Source organism: Babylonia areolata, chromosome 27 (assembly GCF_041734735.1).
Source record: "Babylonia areolata isolate BAREFJ2019XMU chromosome 27, ASM4173473v1, whole genome shotgun sequence".
Lineage (NCBI taxonomy): Eukaryota > Metazoa > Mollusca > Gastropoda > Neogastropoda > Buccinidae > Babylonia > Babylonia areolata.
Window position 1 is genome coordinate 1,975,770 of NC_134902.1, and position 27,500 is coordinate 2,003,269.

At 47.8% G+C, this 27,500-nt stretch overlaps 1 protein-coding gene across 1 annotated transcript in view; it reads left to right on the top strand.

Moving 5' to 3' along the window:
* LOC143301555 (MAM and LDL-receptor class A domain-containing protein 2-like) overlaps positions 1–27,500 on the top strand; it is a 247,425-nt gene that overhangs the window by 154,630 nt on the left and 65,295 nt on the right. The window contains exons 110-129 of the mRNA XM_076615934.1: positions 121–264; positions 594–853; positions 2,642–2,735; positions 2,916–3,044; positions 3,330–3,577; positions 4,591–4,822; positions 7,311–7,433; positions 8,152–8,409; positions 9,876–10,028; positions 11,771–12,027; positions 12,542–12,632; positions 13,287–13,427; positions 15,953–16,212; positions 17,459–17,690; positions 19,516–19,790; positions 21,206–21,293; positions 23,050–23,178; positions 23,738–23,872; positions 25,507–25,653; positions 27,347–27,474. Of these exons, the coding sequence (XP_076472049.1) occupies positions 121–264; positions 594–853; positions 2,642–2,735; positions 2,916–3,044; positions 3,330–3,577; positions 4,591–4,822; positions 7,311–7,433; positions 8,152–8,409; positions 9,876–10,028; positions 11,771–12,027; positions 12,542–12,632; positions 13,287–13,427; positions 15,953–16,212; positions 17,459–17,690; positions 19,516–19,790; positions 21,206–21,293; positions 23,050–23,178; positions 23,738–23,872; positions 25,507–25,653; positions 27,347–27,474 (3,524 nt within the window). The remainder of the gene's footprint in view (positions 1–120; positions 265–593; positions 854–2,641; positions 2,736–2,915; positions 3,045–3,329; positions 3,578–4,590; positions 4,823–7,310; positions 7,434–8,151; positions 8,410–9,875; positions 10,029–11,770; positions 12,028–12,541; positions 12,633–13,286; positions 13,428–15,952; positions 16,213–17,458; positions 17,691–19,515; positions 19,791–21,205; positions 21,294–23,049; positions 23,179–23,737; positions 23,873–25,506; positions 25,654–27,346; positions 27,475–27,500) is intronic.

The window sequence follows — 27,500 nt, forward strand, 5'->3', positions numbered from 1 at the left end:
AACACAAAACTGCATCAAAGAGACATGTACATGTGTAAGTATTGAAGATGTGATAATGATGTGGCAGATATGGACATGGTTGGTAAAAAGACACACACATGTGTACCTATGATGTGGCAGACATCGACATGGTTGGCTGCACGTTTGATGGCAACACGCTGTGCACGTGGACCCAGAGCATGAACGACAACTTCAACTGGTCCTTGTCCAGTCGGAACACCCCTTCACAGGGCACCGGGCCCACCTCAGATCACACCGGGGGAGGTAATTTCAGGGGGAGGGGGTTAAACTGTGGCTGGGGGTGGGGGGGGGGGGGCGGGAACTGAATGGATTGCTTGGAGACACAGTGTGTGTGTGTGTGTGTGTGAGAGAGAGAGAGAGAGAATTGGAAGTGCCAAAAAATCAAACATACACAAGACGAGTGCAATTACTAAAACGGACGGTTCACACACACACACACACACACACACACACACACACACACACACACACTCTTTCACAATGCATTTTCATAAACACGAGAGAGACAGACAAACAGAGAGAAACAAACCAACTAACTCCCCCCCTCCCCCCACCCGGCCCCGGCCCCCCAGGTTCCTACGTGTACCTGGAGTCGTCATCCCCCCGGCACAGCGGGGACGTGGCTGACCTGCTGTCCCCGGTGCTCTCCCCTTCCTCTGGCGGCCCGGCCTGCCTGACCTTCTGGTACCACATGTACGGCCCCAGTATCGGCTCCCTCGCCCTCCTCACCACCTCCCGCGGGGCCAACGTCACCCGATGGACCAGAACCGGCACCCAGGGCAACCAGTGGAGACAGGCCCAGCTCACCCTCTCCAGCACCTCCGACTACAGGGTAGGTTGGGAGGGTGGGGGGAGATCTGAAATATGGGTTTGAGAGACAGAAAGGTGGGGAGTTTGCTTTTATCACAAGTACTTTGCATGTCATGTGGGGTTTTGAATTAAACGTTTGAAGATGGTTGGCATATGTGGAGGTTGTCTGCATGTCAAGGGATTTTAACGTTTTGGAGATAATTTGCTCTTTTAGAGGTTGTTTGCATTTCAAGGTGAGTTTTAAACTTTTGGAGATAGTTGGCACTTTTCGATGTTGTTTGCATTTAAAGAAGGGTTTTAACGTTTGGAAATAGGTGGCACTTATAGAGGTTGTTTGCATTTCAAGAGGGGTTTTAACGTTTGGAAATAGTTGGCACTTTTGGAGATTGTTTGCATTTCAAGAGGGGTTTTAACGTTTGGAAATAGTTGGAACATTTTAAAGGATTTGGGAGATGATTCATACTTTTTTCTTTATTCTTGTTTTAAACAAGAACTATAAAAATCCGTTTGACAATTGTGTAAAACCCACTTCAGGAGGGGGCTATGGTCTGATCTGAATAAATATTTGCATTTGCGTTCCCCCTCACACCCTCCCTCCCCTCACCAATGTTGTAAAGCGGTGTGTGGTGTGACTGACAGGTGATATTCCGTGGTGTGACTGACAGGTGATATTCCGTGGTGTGACTGACGGGTGATATTCCGTGGTGTGTGGTGTGACTGACAGGTGATATTTCGTGGTGTGTGGTGTGACTGACAGGTGATATTCCATGGTGTGTGGTGTGACTGACAGGTGATATTCCGTGGTGTGACTGACGGGTGATATTCCGTGGTGTGACTGACAGGTGATATTCCGTGGTGTGTGGTGTGACTGACAGGTGATATTTCGTGGTGTGTGGTGTGACTGACAGGTGATATTCCGTGGTGTGACTGACAGGTGATATTCCGTGGTGTGACTGACGGGTGATATTCCGTGGTGTGTGGTGTGACTGACAGGTGATATTTCGTGGTGTGTGGTGTGACTGACAGGTGATATTCCATGGTGTGTGGTGTGACTGACAGGTGATATTCCGTGGTGTGACTGACAGGTGATATTCCGTGGTGTGACTGACAGGTGATATTCCGTGGTGTGTGGTGTGACTGACAGGTGATATTTCGTGGTGTGTGGTGTGACTGACAGGTGATATTCCATGGTGTGTGGTGTGACTGACAGGTGATATTCCGTGGTGTGTGGTGTGACTGACAGGTGATATTTCGTGGTGTGTGGTGTGACTGACAGGTGATATTCCATGGTGTGTGCTGTGACTGACAGGTGATATTCCGTGGTGTGTGGTGTGACTGACAGGTGATATTTCGTGGTGTGTGGTGTGACTGACAGGTGATATTCCGTGGTGTGACTGACAGGTGATATTCCATGGTGTGTGGTGTGACTGACAGGTGATATTTCGTGGTGTGTGGTGTGACTGACAGGTGATATTCCATGGTGTGTGGTGTGACTGACAGGTGATATTCCGTGGTGTGTGGTGTGACTGACAGGTGATATTCCGTGGTGTGTGGTGTGACTGACAGGTGATATTCCGTGGTGTGTGGTGTGACTGACAGGTGATATTCCATGTGACTGACAGGTGATATTTCGTGGTGTGTGGTGTGACTGACAGGTGATATTTCGTGGTGTGTGGTGTGACTGACAGGTGATATTTCGTGGTGTGTGGTGTGACTGACAGGTGATATTCCGTGGTGTGTGGTTTGACTGACAGGTGATATTCCATGGTGTGTGGTGTGACTGACAGGTGATATTCCATGTGACTGACAGGTGATATTCCGAGGTGTGGTGGGAGGATACCAGGGGGACATTGCTTTGGATGACATCACCTTCACCTACGGCGCGTGTCCATCCTCCGATGCCAGTCAGTATCCTGTCTGTCTGTCTGTCTGCAGGGAGTTGGGTGTACGTGCATGGCTGTGTGTGTGTGTGTCTGTGTCTGTGTCTGTGTGTGTGTGTTCTGCGTGTGTGTGTCTGTGTATGTGTGTGTCTGTGTATGTGTATAGACAGGAAAGTGACGTTGTGCGGTGTGTGTGGCTTTCAGAGGTGTGTGACTTTGAGAGCGACATGTGTAGCTACACCCAGGTGAAGACTGACACCATGGACTGGAACTACACCACAGGGTCCGCCAACATCGGTCTGAACGTCGATCACACCTACAAGGCTCGCACAGGTGGGTGTGCAGGGGTGTGTATGTGTGTGTATATGTGTGTGTGTGTGTGTGTGGGGGGGGGAGGGGATATTCATGCTGGATATGTGTGTCTGATAGTCGTGTCCGACTATGACCATCCGAACAGCATAATTGGCAACTGCTGTCCCAGCTCCCTGGGCCAGTATTTGATTATAGTCGGGAATGTCTTGCCCAAGTTACATCCCCACTCCTCCTCCTCCTCTCCTCCTCCTCCTCTCCTCCTCCTCCTGTTGCATCCCTCAGTGACACAGCATGCTGTGTGTTCAGGTCACTACATCGTCGTGCCCCAGTCCCCCGTGCCCAATGCCCGTGCCGTCATCACCTCCCCCACCTACGCCGCCACCAGCGGTGAGTGTCTGCAGTTCTACTACCACATCGGGGGCAGTGGCGCCCTCTACGTCTACCTCAACACCGTGTCCGGGTCGCACGTGTCGGCGCTGTGGCACCGGGTTGGCACCCAGGGTAACACCTGGACCAAGGCCCAGGCCACCATCACCTCGCCCAACCAGTACCAGGTGAGTCCGAGTTGAGGTTTACTGTTGGAACCCCCCCCCCCCCTTTCCCAAACAAATATCAGGCGAGTTAGAGTTGAGGCTGACTGTCTGTTGGAACCTCCACCACCACCCCCCTTCCCACTCCCCTTCCCCAACAAATATCTGGCGAGTTAGAGTTGAGGCTGGCTGACTGTTGGAACCTCCCTCCCCCAACCAGAACCAGGAGTGATTAGAAGTCTGGACTTGAATTTGATGAAAGTGGAGAGTGTCTAGCCCAGGTACATCCCCACTCTCTCGGCCAAGAGGGTTTTAGGACAGTCGGTGTTGGGATGGTTCCCAAAGGCCAGCTAGCCCCCAAGGCTGCAGCACTAAGAACCAGTGCAATCTTGGCCCCTAGTTTGAGAGGCAGAGACCTTCACTTTCTTTCTAATTTTCAGCCATGCTGGTCAATTCACCTGTAATTGTTTCTTGAAAGCATTGAATATTCTCTTGCCTTTTATGGTGGGTGATGGGAGTAAGAACTGACCAAGAAGGTACAAGAGAGGCGACGATGACAGACGTGCACAGATGCTGACATCACTGAAATGTTACAAGACTGAAGGGGGGGGGGTCCTCACATCAAAGAGGTGAAGAAGACGTGCACAGATGCTGACATCAGTGAAATGTTAGAAGACTGAAGGGGGGGGGGGGTCCTCACATCAAAGAGGTGAAGAAGACGTGCACAGATGCTGACATCAGTGAAATGTTACAAGACTGAAGGGGGGGGGGGGGGGTCCTCACATCAAAGAGGTGAAGAAGACGTGCACAGATGCTGACATCAGTGAAATGTTAGAAGACTGAAGGGGGGGGGGGGGGTCCTCACATCAAAGAGGTGGAAGAAGGCAAAGATGACCGATTTCTAATGACGAAAGCTAAAGGCAGGTCTGTGCAGACGCCCAGCTGGACATCAGTGGGAGAGAGAGAGAGAAGACTCGCCGCCCGCACTGAGTCACGACACGCTGGGTTATGGGACGTGTGCATACTTTCCTTCACAGGTGGCCTTCGAAGCGCGGCCCAGCACTGCATATTCCGAGGACATATCTGTGGACGACATCTCCATCCTGCCCTACCCGTGTGTGTCCCCCGGGTGGTGTGACTTTGAGTCAGGGCTCTGCTCCTACACCAACGTGCACGGCACGGACCAGCTGGACTGGACGCGAGGCTTCGGCAGTACCACGTCCGCCTTCACGGGGCCCTCCACAGACCACACCACGCACTCCGTCAAGGGTCAGTCAGTCACCAAGGGGTGGTGTTCTGTGCAGTGCTGGGTCGTCCACTGACTCTGTTAGGCTGTCATCGCTGGGGTTAGGTTGGGTTGGGCTGTGTTGTGCCCTGCTACAGTGTGTTGTGCTGTGCTGTTTGGTGCTGTGTTGTGCTATGCTGTGTTGTTTGGTGCTGTGTTGTGCTGTGCTGTGCTATGCTGTGTTGTGTTGTGCTATGCTGTGTTGTGTTGTTGTGCTGTGTTGTGTTGTTGTGCTGTGCTGTGTTGTGTTGTGTTGTTGTGCTGTGCTGTGCTGTGTTGTGTTGTTGTGCTGTGCTATGCTGTGTTGTGATGCTGTGCTATGTTGTGTTGTGCTATGCTGTGTTGTGTTGTGCTATGCTATGCTGTGCTGTGCTGTGCTATGCTGTGTTGTGTTGTGCTGTGCTGTGCTGTGCTGTGCTATGCTGTGTTGTGCTGTGTTGTGCTGTGCTGTGCTGTGCTGTGCTGGGCTATGCTGTGTTGTTTTGTGTTCTGTTGTGCTGTGCTGTGCTGTGCTGGGCAATGTTGTGTTGTGTTGTGTTATGCTGGGCCCTCCTCTGACCACACCACGCACTTTATCAAGTGTCAGTCACAGTGGGGGTTGATCTGTGAAGTGCTGTGTTGCATTGTGTTGTATCGTGTTGCATTGTGTTGTATCGTGTTGTATTGTGTTGTATTGTGTTGTGCTATGTCGGACTGTCCTCTAACTCTATTAGTCAGTCATCGCTGTTGTTGGGCTGTGCTGTGCAGTGTTGTGTTGTGCTATGCTGGACTCTCCACTAACTGTGTTAAAGGATGGGGCTGTGCAGTGTGTGTTGTGTTGTGCTATGCTGGACTCTCCACTAACTGTGTTAAAGGATGGGGCTGTGCAGTGTGTGTTGTGTTGTGCTATGATGGACTCTCCACTAACTGTGTTAAAGGATGGGGCTGTGCAGTGTGTGTTGTGTTGTGCTATGCTGGACTCTCCACTAACTGTGTTAAAGGATGGGGCTGTGCAGTGTGTGCTGTGCTGTGCTATGATGGACTCTCCACTAACTGTGTTAAAGGATGGGGCTGTGCAGTGTGTGTTGTGTTGTGCTATGCTGGACTCTCCACTAACTGTGTTAAAGGATGGGCTGGCAGTGTGTTGTGTTGTGCTATGCTGGACTCTCCACTAACTGTGTTAAAGGATGGGGCTGTGCAGTGTGTGCTGTGTTGTGCTATGCTGGACTCTCCACTAACTGTGTTAAAGGATGGGGCTGTGCAGTGTGTGTTGTGTTGTGCTATGCTGGACTCTCCACTAACTGTGTTAAAGGATGGGGCTGTGCAGTGTGTGCTGTGTTGTGCTATGCTGGACTCTCCACTAACTGTGTTAAAGGATGGGGCTGTGCAGTGTGTGCTGTGTTGTGCTATGCTGGACTCTCCACTAACTGTGTTAAAGGATGGGGCTGTGCAGTGTGTGCTGTGTTGTGCTATGCTGGACTCTCCACTAACTGTGTTAAAGGATGGGGCTGTGCAGTGTGTGCTGTGTTGTGCTATGCTGGACTCTCCACTAACTGTGTTAAAGGATGGGGCTGTGCAGTGTGTGCTGTGTTGTGCTATGCTGGACTCTCCACTAACTGTGTTAAAGGATGGGGCTGTGCAGTGTGTGCTGTGTTGTGCTATGCTGGACTCTCCACTAACTGTGTTAAAGGATGGGGCTGTGCAGTGTGTGCTGTGTTGTGCTATGCTGGACTCTCCACTAACTGTGTTAAAGGATGGGGCTGTGCAGTGTGTGCTGTGTTGTGCTATGCTGGACTCTCCACTAACTGTGTTAAAGGATGGGGCTGTGTTGTGTTGTGCTATGCTGGACTCTCCACTAACTGTGTTAAAGGATGGGGCTGTGCAGTGTGTGTTGTGTTGTGCTATGCTGGACTCTCCACTAACTGTGTTAAAGGATGGGGCTGTGTTGTGTTGTGCTATGCTGGACTCTCCACTAACTGTGTTAAAGGATGGGGCTGTGTTGTGTTGTGCTATGCTGGACTCTCCACTAACTGTGTTAAAGGATGGGGCTGGGTTTCTGTGCCTCCAACTAGCGGTCTGTTGGTACCTCTTTGGGCTGAGCTATTTGGTGTTTGTGTCACGATAACCCCAACTGTTGATGTGGTGTTATGTTGTGTAGTCCTTTATTGTGTCTGTGTGCTATGTTGTGTCGTGCTGTGCTGGACTGGAATATGTTTGATTCAGGTATAGTTGTTTTGTACTGACAGAGATGGGGTTTTTTTCATATCAGTCTTACCGTTCGTTTGTACACAATATGGAAGTGCATGAACGTATAACTATGTGTGATTACACGTGGTGTGTGTGTGTGTGTGTGTGTGTGTGTGTGTGTGTGCGTTGTGTTGTGTGTGTGTGTGTGTGTGTGTGGTGTGGTGTGGTGTGGTTTTGTGTGGTGTGTGTGTGTGGTGCGGTGTGTTGTGGTATGTGTGGTGTGTGTGTGCGTGTGTGTGTGTGCAGGGTACTACATGTTCATCGAGAGCAGTCAGAACGCCCCAGGATCCAAGGCACAGCTGCTCAGTGAACGTCTGTCCCCCACCTCCGCCTCCTGCCTCGTCTTCTACTACAACATGAACGGCGCTGGTCAGTCCGCCGCCTCGCTGTCTGTCCGTCTGTCTGTGGATCCGTCCGTCCGTCTGTCTGTCTGTCTGTCTGTCCGTCCGTTTCAGCCTGGTGATGGACTTTCTGTCTGTATGTGTCATTGTTGATGTTTGTGATCCCGTTGTATTGTATTGTGTCATGCCACGTTTTGTCACAACATAGTTTGGTTCGAGTTTTGCGTGGACTCTAACAAAGTGATACATGAGTTGAGTACTGTAAGAAAGTAAAACGTGACGATTTGAGGACTCTAAAAAAGTAACTTTACACATGAGTAGAGTACTGTAAGAAAGTAAAACGTGACGATTTGAGGACTCTAACAAACTAACACATGAGTAGAGTACTGTAAGAGAGTAAAACGTGACGATTTGAGGACTCTAACAAAGTAATACACGAGTTGAGTACTGTAAGAGAGTAAAACGTGACGATTTGAGGACTCTAACAAAGTAATACACGAGTTGAGTACTTTAAGAGAGTAAAACGTGACGATTTGAGGACTCTAACAAAGTAATACATGAGTAGAGTACTGTAAGAGAGTAAAACGTGACGATTTGAGGACTCTAACAATGTAACATGTAACGAGGTCCTGACTGTAACAAAGTAACGTAACGAAGTCCTGACTTTAACAATGTAATGTAACGAGTCCTGGACTGTCACAAACTAACCCCCTTCCCCAAACCCCCCTCCCCCTCCCCTCCCCCAGGCACGGGCAGCTTGAACGTGTACGTGAAGAACGGAACGTCCACCTACCGCCTCTTCACCCAGTCCGGTCACCATGGCGACCAGTGGCTGCAGGGAAGCGTGGACATCACCAGCAGCGCCTCCTACAACGTCATCTTCGAGGGGGTGAAGGGAGCTAACCACACCAGCGACATCGCCATTGACGACATCTCCCTGAGCCAGGGCACGTGTGGTCAGCAGCCGACAGGAACCACCCCGGTCACCACTGCCCAGCCCCCGGGTACGTCAGATGGGTGGCTGGTTCTTAGCGAGTGTTTGCTTCTTTTTCAGTCATTTTTATCATGTGTATATTTTGAAGTATAATTCTCTTTTGCAGCTGTGTGGATGGCTGGTTCTTACCGGGTGTTTGCTTCTTTTTCAGTCATTTTTATCATGTGTATATTTTGAAGTATAATTCTCTTTTGCAGCTGTGTGGATGGCTGGTTCTTACCGGGTGTTTGCTTCTTTTTCAGTCATTTTTATCATGTGTATATTTTGAAGTATAATTCTCTTTTGCAGCTGTGTGGATGGCTGGTTCTTACCGGGTGTTTGCTTCTTTTTCAGTCATTTTTATCATGTGTATATTTTGAAGTATAATTCTCTTTTGCAGCTGTGTGGATGGCTGGTTCTTACCGGGTGTTTGCTTCTTTTTCAGTCATTTTTATCAGGTGTATATTTTGAAGTATAATTCTCTTTTGCAGCTGTGTGGATGGCTGGTTCTTACCGGGTGTTTGCTTCTTTTTCAGTCATTTTTATCAGGTGTATATTTTGAAGTATAATTCTCTTTTGCAGCTGTGTGGATGGCTGGTTCTTACCGGGTGTTTGCTTCTTTTTCAGTCATTTTTATCATGTGTATATTTTGAAGTATAATTCTCTTTTGCAGCTGTGTGGATGGCTGGTTCTTACCGGGTGTTTGCTTCTTTTTCAGTCATTTTTATCAGGTGTATATTTTGAAGTATAATTCTCTTTTGCAGCTGTGTGGATGGCTGGTTCTTACCGGGTGTTTGCTTCTTTTTCAGTCATTTTTATCAGGTGTATATTTTGAAGTATAATTCTCTTTTGCAGCTGTGTGGATGGCTGGTTCTTACCGGGTGTTTGCTTCTTTTTCAGTCATTTTTATCAGGTGTATATTTTGAAGTATAATTCTCTTTTGCAGCTGTGTGGATGGCTGGTTCTTACCGGGTGTTTGCTTCTTTTTCAGTCATTTTTATCATGTGTATATTTTGAAGTATAATTCTCTTTTGCAGCTGTGACTTCCACAGCTCCTGTACTTAACTCTTTAACTCAGATCTCAATAATAAGTTAATAAGGTAATATCTGTAACTTAGATCATTTGTGGGTTTTACATGATGTGTTTCCGACCCTTGCTGGTTGACACTTTTCATCTGGTTTGGTTGTCCTGCTTTGTGTAGAATTTTATGCAGGATACATTTCCAGAACAATATTTTCATTGATCGTTAACAAAACATTGTTTAACATGTCTTATTGTAATGTACTCATTTTAACAAGTCTTACTGTAAAGATTTGAGCTCTCAGATTGTTAGAGCAAAACGTGTTATAGATAAAATATTATTATTATTATTATTATCTTTTTTGATAAAAAAAAAAGAATTATAATTTCTGTATCTTCTTATTTGTAGTACTATTCTTATCGTTTAAAATTATTGTTATTATTCTTCTTATTGTCATGATCACTGTTTGACGCAGCCACCTTGCCACAGCTGAGCTGCACGTTCGACACGGGTCTGTGCAACTACAGCCAGGACCACAGTGACGACTTTGACTGGACACGGCAACACGGCTCGACCTCCAGCAGCTTCACCGGACCCCGCTACGACCACACCCAGAACAACATGGCGGGTAGGGGCAGGGGAGGGTGGAGGTGGTGGTGGTTCATAACATGGACGGTAGGGAGGGTGGTGGTGGTTCATAACATGGACGGTAGGGAGGGTGGTGGTGGTTCATAACATGGACGGTAGGGAGGGTGGAGGTGGTGGTGGTTCATAACATGGACGGTAGGGAGGGTGGAGGTGGTGGTGGTTCATAACATGGACGGTAGGGAGGGTGGAGGTGGAGGTGGTTTATAACATGGACGGTAGGGAGGGTGGAGGTGGTGGTGGTTCATAACATGGACGGTAGGGAGGGTGGAGGTGGTGGTGGTTCATAACATGGACGGTAGGGAGGGTGGAGGTGGTGGTGGTTCATAACATGGACGGTAGGGAGGGTGGAGGTGGTGGTGGTTTATAACATGGACGGTAGGGAGGGTGGAGGTGGTGGTGGTTTACAACATGGACGGTAGGGAGGGTGGAGGTGGTGGTGGTTCATAACATGGACGGTAGGGAGGGTGGAGGTGGTGGTGGTTCATAACATGGACGGTAGGGAGGGTGGAGGTGGTGGTGGTTCATAACATGGACGGTAGGGAGGGTGGAGGTGGTGGTGGTTTATAACATGGACGGTAGGGATAGAGGTGGTGGTTTATAACATGGACGGTAGGGAGGGTGGAGGTGGTGGTGGTTCATAACATGGACGGTAGGGAGGGTGGAGGTGGTGGTGGTTTATAACATGGACGGTAGGGATAGAGGTGGTGGTTTATAACATGGACGGTAGGGAGGGTGGAGGTGGTGGTGGTTCATAACATGGACGGTAGGGAGGGTGGAGGTGGTGGTGGTTTATAACATGGACGGTAGGGAGGGTGGAGGTGGTGGTGGTTTATAACATGGACGGTAGGGATAGAGGTGGTGGTTTATAACATGGACGGTAGGGAGGGTGGAGGTGGTGGTGGTTTATAACATGGACGGTAGGGAGGGTGGAGGTGGTGGTGGTTTATAACATGGACGGTAGGGATAGAGGTGGTGGTGGTTTATAACATGGACGGTAGGGAGGGTGGAGGTGGTGGTGGTTTATAACATGGACGGTAGGGATAGAGGTGGTGGTGGTTTATAACATGGACGGTAGGGGGGGGGGGGGTCACACGAGGAGGTGATGATGGAGAGGTGGGGTGATTTTTATGGGCGGGGACAGGACAAGCATGGTTTCGGAATGTTAAGGTATGGAGGTCTCTGTCTCTGTCTCTGTCTCTCTCTCTCACACGCACGCTCTATCTCTGTGTCGCTCACACACACAGACACAGACACTCGCTCTCACACACACACACTCACACACCTCCAACACACTCACTCACATACACGCACACTATGTATGTCTCCCTCTCTCTCTCTCTCTCTCTCTCTCTCTATCTCTCTCACACAAGGCTTTATACTTGTATAAAGCCTTAAAGATTAGAAATACAATATGCAGCTGAGTGTGTGCTAGTTTTCCGCTTTTTTGTTATTGTGTGTGAATAAGAGTAAATGCTGATAATGGCTGTTTTTCTCATTTTCAGGTTACAACTGTGTTATGTTACATATCTGAATATATTACCTCTGTTTACACCACCCCTTCATGAGGGGCCATGGCCTATATTGAATAAAACATCCGTATCCGTATCTCTCTCTCTCTCTCTCTCTCTCACACACACACCCACAACCATCCCCCTCCACACAGACACAGACCCAACAAACCAAAGCCCAGAATGCTACACAGCCCGCTTTGCCCCACGCCAGGTTACTACATCTACATCGAGACGTCCAGCCCTCAGCTCACCAACTCCTCAGCCCGCATCCACAGCCCCACCTTCTCCACGTCAGGGGACACGTGCGTCACGTTCTGGTACCACATGTACGGCACACACGTCAACCGCCTCAACATGGCCGTGGCGGCCTCTGGCGGCTCTCGGGTGCTCATGTGGACCAAGGCCGGCAACCAGGGCTTCAACTGGAAGAAGGCGGAGGTGGACATTGGTGTGGTGACTAATGCACAGGTGGGTGGGTGTGGGTGGGGGTGCGGGGGTGGGGAGGGCGTGTAGGTATAAATGTGTGTGTGTGTCTGTGTGTGTGTCTGTGTGTGTGTGTGTGATAAAGAGTGAGAGAGAGAGTGTGTGTATGTGTGTATGTGAAAGAGTGAGAAAGAGAGTGTGTGAGTGAGAGAGAGAGAGAGAGAGAGAGAGAGAGACTTTTGCATGTGTGTGTGTGTGTGTGTGTGAAAAAAAAGAGAGAGTGTGTGTGTGTAAGTGTGTGTGTGTGTGTGTGTGTGTGTGTGTGAGAGAGAGACTTTTGTGTGTTTGTGTGTATGTGTGCGTGTGTGTATGTGTGTGTGCCAGTGTTCGCGCGTGCTTGTGTCAGTGTGTGCGTGTGTGTGAGTCTGCAATTGTGTGCACATGAACGCATACACATACATCCTTAAACATGCATGTGCTTTGCACGCGCGTACACACGTGTACACAGGGCGAGGTGAAAGCTGCAGCGCAGTGCTGACACGACTGTCCCTGATTTCAGATCGTGTTCGAGGCCTTGAAGGGCCCGGGTCACCGTGGGGACATCGCTCTGGACGACATCACTGTGTACCAGGGGCCGTGTCCCGCGCCAGGTGAGGCCTCTGTTACCTGGCCGTTAGGGGGCTGAAGAGGACGGGAAGGGGTGGTGGGGGGGTGAAGATAGGGGGAAGGAATGACAGGTTAGGGCTGATTGTTTTCTCTCCATCCTTTCTACCTCTCTGGTCTTTTCTGTGAGGTGTTTGGGGAGAGCATGGGGCGAGGAGAGGCGTTTTCCACATTATATTTATAATTATATGGCTAGCAGACTTCAGCCACATAATTGTGAACCTGGTAGTTATTATCATATCTATTGATGTCTTTCATTTATTAAGACGTCTTGTTTTGGCGCATATTCTTGAAGCGAAGCTGTGTCTGCTGACGCACAATCCACATTATTGCTAACCAGTCAATGACAAATCCTTTGCTATCTCTCATTCCCAGTACATATCTAAAACATAAACACCATATCCTTGATGCATAGTTCATCCCTGAAAGGGCCTCTTTACGGTTGGCTGGGTAATATGCAGCATGATTTTCACGCATATATACTTTGATCTCGTTTCTTTCTCGTCTTTCTGTCATCAGAGGTGGGGTATCTTTTCATGTTTGAATTATGTAAATGTTAGATACTGATTTAAACGGGGTTAAGGAGGAGGTTGTTGACAAGGTGCTGATGATGTTGTACCTGACTGTGTGTCCACGTGCAGCCAAGTGTGACTTTGAGGACGCCAGGCTGTGTGGCTTCGTGCAGTCCACACAGGACGACTTTGACTGGACGCTGAACAGTGGCCGCACGGGCACCTCGTCCACTGGACCCACCAATGACCACACCTATGGCACTGCACAGGGTATGATGTTAACAATGATATATATGATGATGATAATACCCACCTATGTCCACACCTATGCACTGCACAGGGTATGATGTTAACAATGATATATATGATGATGATAATACCCACCTATGTCCACACCTAGGGCATTGCACAGGGTATGATGTTAACAATGATACTATATGATGATGATAATACCCACCTATGTCCACACCTATGCACTGCACAGGGTATGATGTTAACAATGATACTATATGATGATGATAATACCCACCTATGTCCACACCTATGGCACTGCACAGGGTATGATGTTAACAATGATACTATATGATGATGATAATACCCACCTATGTCCACACCTATGGCACTGCACAGGGTATGATGTTAACAATGATGCTACATGATGATGATAATACCCACCTATGTCCACACCTATGCACTGCACAGGGTATGATGTTAACAATGATACTATATGATGATGATAATACCCACCTATGTCCACACCTATGCATTGCACAGGGTATGATGATGACAATGATACTATATGATGATGATAATACCCACCTATGTCCACACCTATGCACTGCACAGGGTATGATGTTAACAATGATACTATATGATGATGATAATACCCACCTATGTCCACACCTATGGCACTGCACAGGGTATGATGTTAACAATGATACTACATGATGATGATAATACCCACCTATGTCCACACCTATGGCACTGCACAGGGTATGATGTTAACAATGATACTATATGATGATGATAATACCCACCTATGTCCACACCTATGCACTGCACAGGGTATGATGTTAACAATGATACTATATGATGATGATAATAAACACCTATGTCCACACCTATGGCATTGCACAGGGTATGATCATGATGACAATGATACTATATGATGATGATAATACCCACCATTTATCGTATTGTGTTGTGTTATAAGCCATTCCACTGTACTGTGTTGTGTTATAATCCTTTCCACTGTACTGTGTTGTGTTATAAGCCATTCCACTGTACTGTGTTGTGTTATAAGCCATTCCACTGTACTGTGTTGTGTTATAATCCATTCCATTGTACTGTGTTGTGTTATATGCCGTTCCATTGTGTTATAAGCCTTTCCACTGTGCTGTGTTGTGTTATAAGCCTTTCCATTGTACTGTGTTGTGTTATAAGCCTTTCCACTGTACTGCGTTGTGTTATAATCCCACAAGGGTCCGTCCTAGGTCCTGTTCTTTTCGTGCTGTATGCGGCTCCTGTGTCGGATGTCATCAGTCATCATGCGATGTCGCATGAGAGCTTTGCTGATGACACACAACTTTATCAGTCGGCTTCCATAGCTGAATTTGATGCACTGGTGACTCAAACACAGGAGTGCATTGCTGGCCTAAAGGACTGGATGACTCTCAACAAGCTGCAATTAAATGATGATAAGACTGAATTGATGATAACCTGTCCAAAGAAGTTTCGTCAACATCCTTCCTTTCCTGACTCTGTTCTGATCAATAGCACACCTGTTTCACTTTCTCCCTCTGTTCGCAGTCTTGGTGTAATCCTGGACCAGTCTCTTTCCTTCCAACAGCACATTTCGAATATCTGTAAAGTTGCCTATTTGGAACTGCGTAGAATCAGCTCTATCCGCCACTATCTCTCAACCGATGCAACCAAGACACTTGTATGCTCTCTGGTTCTCTCAAGATTGGATTACTGCAACTCTCTTTTGGCCGGCCTTCCCAAATACCTGTTAGACAGACTCCAACGAATTCAGAATAACGCTGCCAGACTCATTTGCAGAGCTTCTAAATTTGACCATGTTTCTCCTCTCCTTCAGTCTCTCCACTGGTTGCCTGTTTCTGATCGAATAGACTATAAGCTATCCACTCTGACCTTTTCTGCAGTCAACGGATCTGGCCCCAAGTATCTTTCTGAACTCATCCATATCTATACCCCGTCTCGCCAGCTCCGTTCTTCCTCTGATACTCGACTTCTCAGGATACCTCACGTCAGAAGTAAGACCTATGGACACAGATCGTTTTCTTTTCAATCGCCAAAGACGTGGAACAAGCTCCCTGATAACCTCCGTCACTCTGATTCCCTCGCATCTTTTAAATCTCGTCTCAAAACTCACCTTTTCCCTCAGCAATAAGTTCAATTGTGGCAGGTCCACAACTACATGCATGTATATGAATGTGTATTGTGTGTGCGTGTGTTTATGTAAGTTTGTGCCTGCCTATGTGTGCGTATTTGTTAGGGTAGCTGTTAGATACACATGTATGTTAAAATGTATGTATGCAGTGTGTGTGTGTGTGTGTGTGTGTGTGCGTGCGTGCGTGTGTGTGTGCGCGTACGTGCGTGCGTGCGTGTGTGTGTGTGTGTGTGGTCACATTTTGGTGTGTGTATGTAACATAGATATAATGTGTTATGTTATCAAAAGCGTTTTTGTAAAGCACCTAGAGCAGATTTCTGGATAGTGTGCTATATAAGTATCCATTATTATAATCCATTCCATTATACTGTGTCGCACTCAGGTCACTACATGTACGTGGAGTCCTCCAGACCCCGCCGGCCGTTGGACCGAGCCCTGCTGTACAGCAAGCCGTACAACCCCACCCCGGGTAGCTGTCTCACCTTCTGGTACAGCATGTACGGGCAGGACGTGGGCTCGCTCAACGTGTACGTGGCGTCCCTGGGCTCAGCGCTGAGCCGACCTCTGTGGTCACTGAACGCCGACCAGGGGCCCGGCTGGAAGGTGGCCGCCATCAACGTCATGAGTGGGGAGAAGTTCCAGGTCAGGGTTTGGCACTGCTGCTACTGCTGCTACTGCTGCTGCTACTGCTGTTGCTGTTGTTGCTGCTACTGCTGTTGCTGTTGTTGCTGCTGCTGCTGCTACTACTGCTGTTGCTACTGCTGCTATTACTGCTACTGCTGCTGCTACTGCTGCTGCTTCTACTGCTGCTGCTGCTGCTACTGCTACCGCTACTGCTGTTGTTTTAAACAATCTTTAATTGTTGAACAGTACACATGGTTACAGTGCAAACACAGACAAAGGAGCATCAACAAGCTTAAAGATTATACTGTGCTCACAACATTACACTTCAGTTTTACCATGACGGCTGATGGACCTTATCATTATTATCAAATCACTTACTCATAAACAGGAAATGAAAAAACCAACAACAAATGACTAAGATAACACTGTTATGATATAATATCAGCATGGAAATTCATTTATAGTATCCACAGGTATCGCACGATGACAGAGAAACACGAAATAAGAGTGAGAAAGGGAAAAAACACCACCACCACTACTACTACTACTACTACTACTACTACTACTACTACTACTACTACTACAGTTACTGCTGCTACGACTATTTCCACTGCAACAAATGCTGGCCCTAAGAATGATCATCAAAAGATGTGATACTAAAGAAACCCAAGCCCCTAACCTGAAAAGAAAGGACTAAACACTTAGTTACTCAGCAATAATGATAATGATAGTAATCATGGTGATAGTAATAATAGTAATATAAATACTGATGATGAAGATAATGATAATGACACTTATAATAATGACAAAATCAACAACAATAATAACAAATCAAAGCAAAAAAACAAAAACAAAAAAAAGACAATAATAATAGCGTGTATGAAGTGCCTGATCTGCCTTAGCTATAAGTTCTAAGCATGTTCAGTTTGTTAGCTGGTAATGATGATAATGATGGTTCTACAACTGCAATTACCACTAGCACTCATATAACAACGACCACCTCTGTTGCTGCTGCTGCTGCTGCTTGCTACTACTACTACTAGTACTTCTACTGCTGCTGCTGCTGTTGTTAATGTAGAACATATATGAAACACCTTGCTACTCAGAGGGAAAGACACACCACAGTCACAACAGAACCAGCAGACAAAGCCAGGAAAAGCCAAACCAGAGATGGCCTTAGTGGTCGGCGAGGCTGTGAGCACCATAACTGATTTGACTTGATCCCAAGCAGCACACACAAATCCTGTGTCCGTCTGTGGGCCAGGTGGTGTTTGAGGGCCAGGTGGGTAACGGGTACCGGGGCGACATCGCCATTGACGACGTGTGGATGTCGGACAGCAGCTGTGTGGGCCTGGCCGACTGTGACTTTGAGGACGGCAGCACGTGCAGCTGGACAGAGAACAAGGACGACGACTTTGACTGGATGGTCAACAGCGGGGCCACTGGATCGCTCAGCACCGGTCCCAGCACAGACCATACCCTGGGCAGGTCTTCAGGTGTGTGGGTGGTGTGTGTGGGGGTGAGGGTTGGTTGGATGGTCAGGAGCACTGACCATACCCTGAGCACGTCTTCTTGGCGCTTGGACAGGACTTTGCACGTGAAACACGACACCTCTTGACTGTAGCGGTGTGACTGTAGCGGTGACTGCTGACTGTAGCGGTGACTGCTGACTGTTGACTGTAGCGGTGTGACTGTTGACTGCTGACTGTAGCATGTGACTGTTGACTGTAGCGGTGACTGCTGACTGTTGACTGTAGCGGTGTGACTGCTGACTGTAGCGGTGTGACTGCTGACTGTAGCGGTGTGACTGCTGACTGTAGCGGTACTGTGTGACTGCTGACTGTAGCGGTGTGACTGCTGACTGTAGCGGTGTGACTGCTGACTGCTGACTGTAGCGGTACTGTGTGACTGCTGACTGTAGCGGTGTGACTGCTGACTGTAGCGTGTGACTGCTGACTGTAGCGGTGCTGTGTGACTGTTGACTGTAGCGGTGTGACTGCTGACTGTAGCAGTGACTGTTGACTGTAGCGGTGTGACTGCTGACTGTAGCGGTGTGACAGCTGACTGTAGCGGTGACTGTTGACTGTAGCGGTGTGACTGTTGACTGTAGCGGTGTGACTGTTGACTGCTGACTGTAGCATGTGACTGTTGACTGTAGCATGTGACTGCTGACTGTAGCGGTGACTGTTGACTGTAGCGGTGTGACTGTTGACTGTAGCGCTGACTGCTGACTGTAGCGGTGTGACTGCTGACTGTAGCATGTGACTGTTGACTGTAGCGCTGACTGCTGACTGTAGCGGTGTGACTGCTGACTGTAGCATGTGACTGTTGACTGTAGCGCTGACTGCTGACTGTAGCGGTGTGACTGTTGACTGTAGCGGTGTGACTGCTGACTGTAGCATGTGACTGTTGACTGTAGCGCTGACTGCTGACTGTTGACTGTAGCGCTGACTGTTGACTGTAGCGGGGACTGTTGACTGTAGCGGTGTGACTGCTGACTGTAGCGGTGACTGTTAACTGTAGCGTGTGACTGTTGACTGTAGCGGTGACTGCTGACTGTAGCGGTGTGACTGCTGACTGTAGCGGTGTGACTGCTGACTGTAGCGCTGACTGCTGACTGTAGCGGTGACTGTTGACTGTAGCGGTGACTGCTGACTGTAGCGCTGACTGCTGACTGTAGCGGTGACTGTTGACTGTAGCGGTGTGACTGTTGACTGTAGCGGTGTGACTGTTGACTGTAGCGGTGACTGCTGACTGTAGCGGTGTGACTGCTGACTGTAGCGGTGTGACTGCTGACTGTAGCGGTGTGACTGTTGACTGTAGCGGTGTGACTGTTGACTGTAGCGGTGCTGACTGTAGCGGTGTGACTGCTGACTGTAGCGGTGTGACTGTTGACTGTAGCGGTGTGACTGTTGACTGTAGCGGTGACTGTTGACTGTAGCGGTGACTGCTGACTGTTGACTGTAGCGGTGACTGCTGACTGTAGCGGTGACTGTTGACTGTAGCGGTGTGACTGTTGACTGTAGCGGTGACTGTTGACTGTAGCGGTGACAGCTGACTGTTGACTGTAGCGGTGACTGTTGACTGTAGCGGTGTGACTGTTGACTGTAGCGGTTGTGACTGTTGACTGTAGCGGTGTGGTGTGACTGCTGACTGTAGCGGTGTGGTGTGACTGCTGACTGTAGCGGTGTGGTGTGACTGCTGACTGTAGCGGTGTGACTGCTGACTGTAGCGGTGTGGTGTGACTGCTGACTGTAGCGGTGTGACTGCTGACTGTAGCGGTGTGACTGCTGACTGTAGCGGTGTGACTGCTGACTGCAGGTGAGTACCTCTACATCGAGACGAGCGCCCCGCAGCGGCCCGGACAGAAGGCGGTGCTGACGTCCCAGGTGATCCCCACCAACCTGGGCGCCCCGGAGTTTTGCTTCACCTTCTGGTACCACATGTACGGGGCCACCATCGGCACGCTCAACGTCACCTATAACTACCTGGACTCCACCTCCCCCATCCCGCCTGGCTTCAGCCAGTCTGGTAACCAGGGCAACAAGTGGCTGTTGGGGTTCCTGCCCATCACCACGCCCTCTGACAACTTCGTGGTTAGTGTGGCAAATAGTGATCATCATCATCATCATCATCATCATCATCATCATCGGATTCCTGCCCATCACCACGCCCTCTGACAACTTTGTGGTTAGTGTGGCAAATAGTCATCATCATCATCATCATCATCATCATCATCATCGGATTCCTGCCCATCACCACGCCCTCTGACAACTTCGTGGTTAGTGTGGCAAATAGTGATCATCATCATCATCATCATCATCATCATCATCGGATTCCTGCCCATCACCACGCCCTCTGACAACTTTGTGGTTAGTGTGGCAAATAGTCATCATCATCATCATCATCATCATCATCATCGGATTCCTGCCCATCACCACGCCCTCTGACAACTTCGTGGTTAGTGTGGCAAATAGTGATCATCATCATCATCATCATCATCATCATCATCGGATTCCTGCCCATCACCACGCCCTCTGACAACTTTGTGGTTAGTGTGGCAAATAGTCATCATCATCATCATCATCATCATCATCATCGGATTCCTGCCCATCACCACGCCCTCTGACAACTTTGTGGTTAGTGTGGCAAATAGTCATCATCATCATCATCATCATCACCATCACCATCATCATCATCACCATCATCATCACCATCATCATCATCATCATCATAGGATTCCTGTCTATCACCACGCCCTCTGACAACTTCGTGGTTAGTGTGGCAAATAGTGATGATCATCATCATCATCATCATCACCATCATCCTCATCATCATCATAATGATAATGATAATAATAATTATGATAAATATATGTTTTTATGTAGCACTGTAATGCAGGCATTAACAAGCTCTAAGTGCTTCATAAATCCGGTACTTAAGCGAGAAAGCACATGGTAAGTAGTCGAAACATATGTAATGTGAAGGGACAATACTCAGAATGGTTCATATGCTTAAAGAAAAAGGTAGTGTAAAGGAACCAGTGTGAATTTTTGTACATGTGTTATTGATTTTAGTATTGTGTTTTTCTATCTTAAAAAAACAAACAACTTTTTATTTGCATGGAACTGAAACCAAATCGTTTTGAAGTTTGTGTTGTTGATATATTGTCTGTAAGCATTTTTAGCAAAACCAGTAGCGTTATTCAGGCTAAGAACTAAAGGTCTCAACATTTTTTCAGCAATTGTGCAGTGAATTCATATCTACTGTGTCTTGTGCTGGGCACAGGAAGGCGGGGCTCAGTCCTCTCCTTCCACTATTTTAGCATTCCTCATGCAGTCAGGTACCCATTGACATCTGTGTTAAAATAGTGGTTTTTTATTGTTTTTTTTATTTTTATTTTTTTGCTTGCAATAATGCTTGTGAAAGGAAACTGTTTTTCGTTTCATTCAAAATGATTTTCTTTGCTTTATTGTTTTTTTCCACCAGTGTTACTGAAATGTGCTTTCAGATCACGATGTCAGCGTCTGTGGGCCATGGTTACTACGGGGACATTGCTGTGGATGACTTCGAACTGTATCCACAGAGTTGCTCAGAAGGTAATGACAGCGAACTGCTGTTTGGGGAACGAGTGATCAGCTTCTAAAAGTGATTGCGCGTTATTTGTTGGATCTTACCTGTACAAGCGCGTTGGGTTACGCTGCTGGTCAGGCATCTGCTTGGCAGATGTGGTGTAGCGTATATGGATTTGTCCGAACGCAGTGACGCCTCCTTGAGCTACTGAAACTGAAACTGTAACCTGTACTTAACCAAAACACAAAATTCTATGCGTTTAGGAACAATAAAGTTGTGTCTTGTCTTGTCTTGTCTTGTCTTATCTTGGTTTTGCATTGGCTGTGCGTTTTTTCGTTAGAGCTCCGTCTTTTTCGTCTTGTTACCTGTGATGCCATGTTACCTGTGATGTCATGTCTACCTGTGATGCCATGTTACCTGTGATGTCATGTCTACCTGTGATGCCATGTCTACCTGTGATGCCATGTCTACCTGTGATGATGCCATGTTACCTGTGATGCCATGCTACCTGTGATGCCATGTCTACCTGTGATGATGCCATGTCTACCTGTGTTGATACTATGTTACCTGTGATGCCATGTCTACCTGTGATGCCATGTTACCTGTGATGATGCCATGTTACCTGTGATGCCATGTCTACCTGTGATGCCATGTTACCTGTGATGATGCCATGTTACCTGTGATGCCATGCTACCTGTGATGCCATGTCTACCTGTGATGATGCCATGTCTACCTGTGATGATGCCATGTTACCTGTGATGCCATGCTACCTGTGATGCCATGTCTACCTGTGATGCCATGTCTACCTGTGATGATGCCATGTTACCTGTGATGCCATGCTACCTGTGATGCCATGTCTACCTGTGATGCCATGTCTACCTGTGATGATGCCATGTTACCTGTGATGCCATGTTACCTGTGATGCCATGTCTACCTGTGATGATGCCATGTTACCTGTGATGCCATGTCTACCTGTGATGATGCCATGTCTACCTGTGATGATGCCATGTCTACCTGTGATGCCATGTCTACCTGTGATGATGCCATGTCTACCTGTGATGATGCCATGTCTACCTGTGATGCCATGCTACCTGTGATGATGCCATGTCTACCTGTGATGATGCCATGTCTACCTGTGATGCCAAGCTACCTGTGATGATGCCATGTCTACCTGTGATGATGCCATGTCTACCTGTGATGCCATGTCTACCTGTGATGATGCCATGTCTACCTGTGATGATGCCATGTCTACCTGTGATGCCATGCTACCTGTGATGCCATGTCTACCTGTGATGATGCCATGTCTACCTGTGATGCCATGTTACTTGTGATGCCATGTCTACCTGTGATGCCATGTCTACCTGTGATGCCATGTCTACCTGTGATGCCATGCTACCTGTGATGATGCCATGTCTACCTGTGATGCCATGTCTACCTGTGATGATGCCATGTCTACCTGTGATGCCATGTCTACCTGTGATGCCATGCTACCTGTGATGCCATGTCTACCTGTGATGATGCCATGTCTACCTGTGATGCCATGTCTACCTGTGATGATGCCATGTCTACCTGTGATGCCATGTCTACCTGTGATGATGCCATGTCTACCTGTGATGATGCCATGTCTACCTGTGATGCCATGTTACCTGTGATGCCATGTCTACCTGTGATGCCATGTTACCTGTGATGCCATGTCTACCTGTGATGCCATGTTACCTGTGATGCCATGTCTACCTGTGATGCCATGTTACCTGTGATGCCATGTCTACCTGTGTTGTGCAGTGAACAGGACGATAGTGAACAGCCAGGTGTTCCTGTGTAAGGACGCGGCCAACAGCAGCGTTCCTCAGAGCAAAGTGTGCAACTTCATCCGGGACTGCCCCGCCCCCTACATGGACGAAGCCAACTGTGGTCAGTCACCTGGGTCATCCACACACACCTTCATCACCTGGACAACACTGACGACTCCAACATCACCAACAATAACAACAAAACAACAGCAGTAACAACAGCAAAGCAATTAGCAACAATATCAAAAACAAAACAAACAACAAACATCAACGACAACAGAACAAACAACAGGAAACGGCAACAACAACAGCAACAACAATAAAACAAACAACAAGAAACAGCAATAACACAAAAAAACAAGAAGAAGAAGAAACAACAACAAAAACAACATCAACAAAGCAAACAATAACAAACCGCAACAAAAACAACAACAAAAACATAACAAACATAGAACAACAGCAAAGGTTTAACAGATATCAGGCAAATTAGATAACAAGTCATGATTGTGTTCTTGTTGCTAATCCTCTCACACTGGATCTTATGGATCTGATGAATGATAACTGCATTGCAGTGTACCAGTCAATGACAAATTGTTCTGGAAACAAACCTAGCCTTCCTCAAGTGCCCGTTTCCAAGGGTGTGTGTGTGTGTGTGTGTGTGTGTGTGTGTGTGTGTGCAGGTGACTGTGACTTCCAGACCGGGTTCTGTCAGTGGATGGAGAACAGCGAGGGGATCTACCAGTGGTCTAGAGGCAGCGGCCAGTCCCACGCCGCCAATGCCGCTCCGCTGTACGACCACAACGGCAGCCCCAAAGGTACTGCCCTTCCTGCCTGCCTGCCTTCCCTGCAGTCACCACAGTCATGGATTGATTGTTCTGTCACTCTTTGGGAGATCTGCAGGAAACACACACACACAACACACACACACACACACACACACACACACACACACACACAACACGCACACACACAACACGCACACACGCACACACACAACACGCACACACACAGTACTGCCCTTCCTGCCTGCCTGCCTTCCCTGCAGTCACCGCAGTCATGGATTGATTGTTCTGTCACTCTTTGGGAGATCTGCAGGAAACACACACACACAACACACACACACACACACACACACACAGTACTGCCCTTCCTGCCTGCCTGCCTTCCCTGCAGTCACCACAGTCATGGATTGATTGTTCTGTCACTCTTTGGGAGATCTGCAGGAAACACACACACAACACGCGCACACACACACACACACACACGCACACACACGCACACACGCACACACACGCACACACGCACACAACACGCACACGCACACACACACACAACACGCACACGCACAACACGCACACGCACAACACGCACACACACAACACGCACACACACAACACACACACACACAACACGCACACACACAACACGCACACACACAGTACTGCCATTCCTGCCTGCCTGCCTTCCCTGCAGTCACCGCAATCATGGATTGATTGTTCTGTCAATCTTTGGGAGATCTGCAGGAAACACACACTCACACGCACACGCACACACACACACACACACAATCAGTGCTTACAGACCAAAAAACGGACCTTTATTTGGCAGTATCCAGGCTGGACCACTCCGACTAGTGAAGCGCTCCCCGGGGATAAACCCCCACCGGCACAGCTCCAACCTGTCATGATGATGATAATAACAATAATGATGATAATAATGATAGTAATAATATATTAATGATGGTAATGGACAGTTATATAGCGCGTTTTTTTGTTTTGTTTTTTTTTTGCCAGAAATACTGCTCAAAGCGCTGTGCATTTCGTTCCCCCCCCCTTCCCGCATAACCACATCCACACCTTCACCAACACACACATGACAGTGAGTGCTATGCTTGTGTTTTGACAATGAGTGTTGTGGATGTGCTTTGACAGTGAGTGCTATGGTTGTGTTTTGACAGTGAGTGTTGTGGTTGTGTTTTGACAATGAGTGTTGTGGATGTGCTTTGACAGTGAGTGCTATGGTTGTGTTTTGACAGTGAGTGTTGTGGTTGTGCTTTGACAATGAGTAATACGGTTGTGCTTTGACAATGAGTAATACGGTTGTGCTTTGACAGTGAGTGCTATGGCTGTGCTTTGACAGTGAGTGCTATGGCTGTGCTTTGACAGTGAGTGCTATGGCTGTGCTTTGACAGTGAGTGCTATGGCTGTGCTTTGACAGTGAGTGCTATGGCTGTGCTGTGACAGTGAGTGCTATGGCTGTGCTGTGACAGTGAGTGCTATGGCTGTGCTGTGACAGTGAGTGCTATGGCTGTGCTGTGACAGTGAGTGATACGGTTGTGCTGTGACAGTGAGTGCTATGGCTGTGCTGTGACAGTGAGTGCTATGGCTGTGCTTTGACAGTGAGTGATACGGTTGTGCCGTGACGGTGAGTGTTGTGGTGGTGGTTGCAGACAACTTTATCTACGTGGACCGCAGCACAGGCACCCACGGCAGGATGTCCGACCTGTACAGTGTGCAGCTGGGTCCCTCCAGCTCTACCTGCCAGATGCAGTTCTACTACTACATGACCAACAACGTGGCCCGCTACAGCAAAGCCTGTAAGTGTTACAGGGTCGTCATTGTCACGACATGATAGTGATAACCGTGTTAATGACAGTTATAACAAAGCCTGTAGGTGGATCACCACTGTCGTAGTCATGGTCACGACATGATAGTGATAACCGTGTTAATGACAGTTATAACAAAGCCTGTAGGTGGATCACCACTGCCGTAGTCATGGTCACGACATGATAGTGATAACCGTGTTAATGACAGTTATAACAAAGCCTGTAGGTGGATCACCACTGCCGTAGTCATGGTCACGACATGATAGTGATAACCGTGTTAATGACAGTTATAACAAAGCCTGTAGGTGGATTACCACTGTCGTAGTCATGGTCACGACATGATAGTGATAACCGTGTTAATGACAGTTATAACAAAGCCTGTAGGTGGATCACCACTGTCGTAGTCATGGTCACGACATGATAGTGATAACCGTGTTAATGACAGTTATAACAAAGCCTGTAGGTGGATCACCATTGCCGTAGTCATGGTCACGACATGATTGTGATAACCGTGTTAATGACAGGACGTCGCCATATTGGTCTTGGCTCTCTAGACAGAAGACGGAAAGGGGTCAACCGTGACGTCACAATGATATTCACAAAGACAGCTAACACGATCGCTCGAATTAGAGCAAGTGTGGGAAAACGACGGATGTACTGTGATGCGGGATAAATATGGGCCCAGCACGTTCATCGTGTCCAAAAGCTGCGGCAGTGAAACCAGTGTCTGTGTATCACGTGCTGTTAGCACAACAAAGTGGGTCAACACGCTGTTTCCACAGCGGCACTCACAACTTTGATATGTGTCTGTTGTTGACGTTTCTGCAGCCTTTTTCAGTTTTGATTTTTTTTATCTATTTATTTATTATTTATTAATTATTATTGTTTATTTATCTGTTTATTTTATTTATCTATTTCATTTTGATATTTTTAAATTATTTGTTTAATTATCTATTTATTGATTTAATGATGTATCTATTTATTTGTTGAAGCCACTTTCTTCCATTCATTTGTTTAATTATTTATTCATTAATTTAGTGATGTATCCATTTTTTACCCCCAAGTCCTGACTAAACAAGTTGGGTTACGCTCCTGGTCAGCCATCTGCTTAGCAGATGTGGCGAGGCATATATGGATTCGCCTGAACGCGGTGACGCCTCCTTGAGTAAGTGAACTGAGCTGAACTCAGCAGCTTGTTTTAATTCTTCAGTTCCGTAAACTCTGGTTCTTTTTTCTTTTTTTTTCTTTCTTTCTTTCTGCGTTCGTGGGCTGCAACTCCCACGTTCACTCGTATATACGCGAGTGGGCTTTTACGTGTATGACCGTTTTTAACCCGCCATGTAGGCAGCCATACTCCGCTTTCCGGGGGTGTGCATGCTATGTTCTTGTTTCCATAACCCACCGAACGCTGACATGGATTACAGGATCTATAACGTGCGTATTTGATCTTCTGCTTGCGTATACACACGAAGGGGGTTCAGGCACTAGCAGGTCTGCACACATGTTGACCTGGGAGATCGTAAAAATCTCCACCCTTTACCCACCAGGCGCCGTCACCGTGATTCGAACCCGGGACCCTCAGATTGGAAGTCCAACGCTTTAACCATTCGGCTATTGCGCCCGTCGTAAACTGTGGTTCAAAATTAAACTCAGTGGAATTGAACCCCAATCCCTCTGAACCCAGCTCCCCAGGTGACGGTGGCGGTGGACGTGGGGGGCGAGCTGACCAACGTGTGGACACTGCAGGGAGACCAGGGTACACGGTGGATGCAGGCCACAGTGGACATCAACAGGGTGGCCGAGCCTTTCAGGGTATGTGGGTGGGTGTGGGTGTTGAG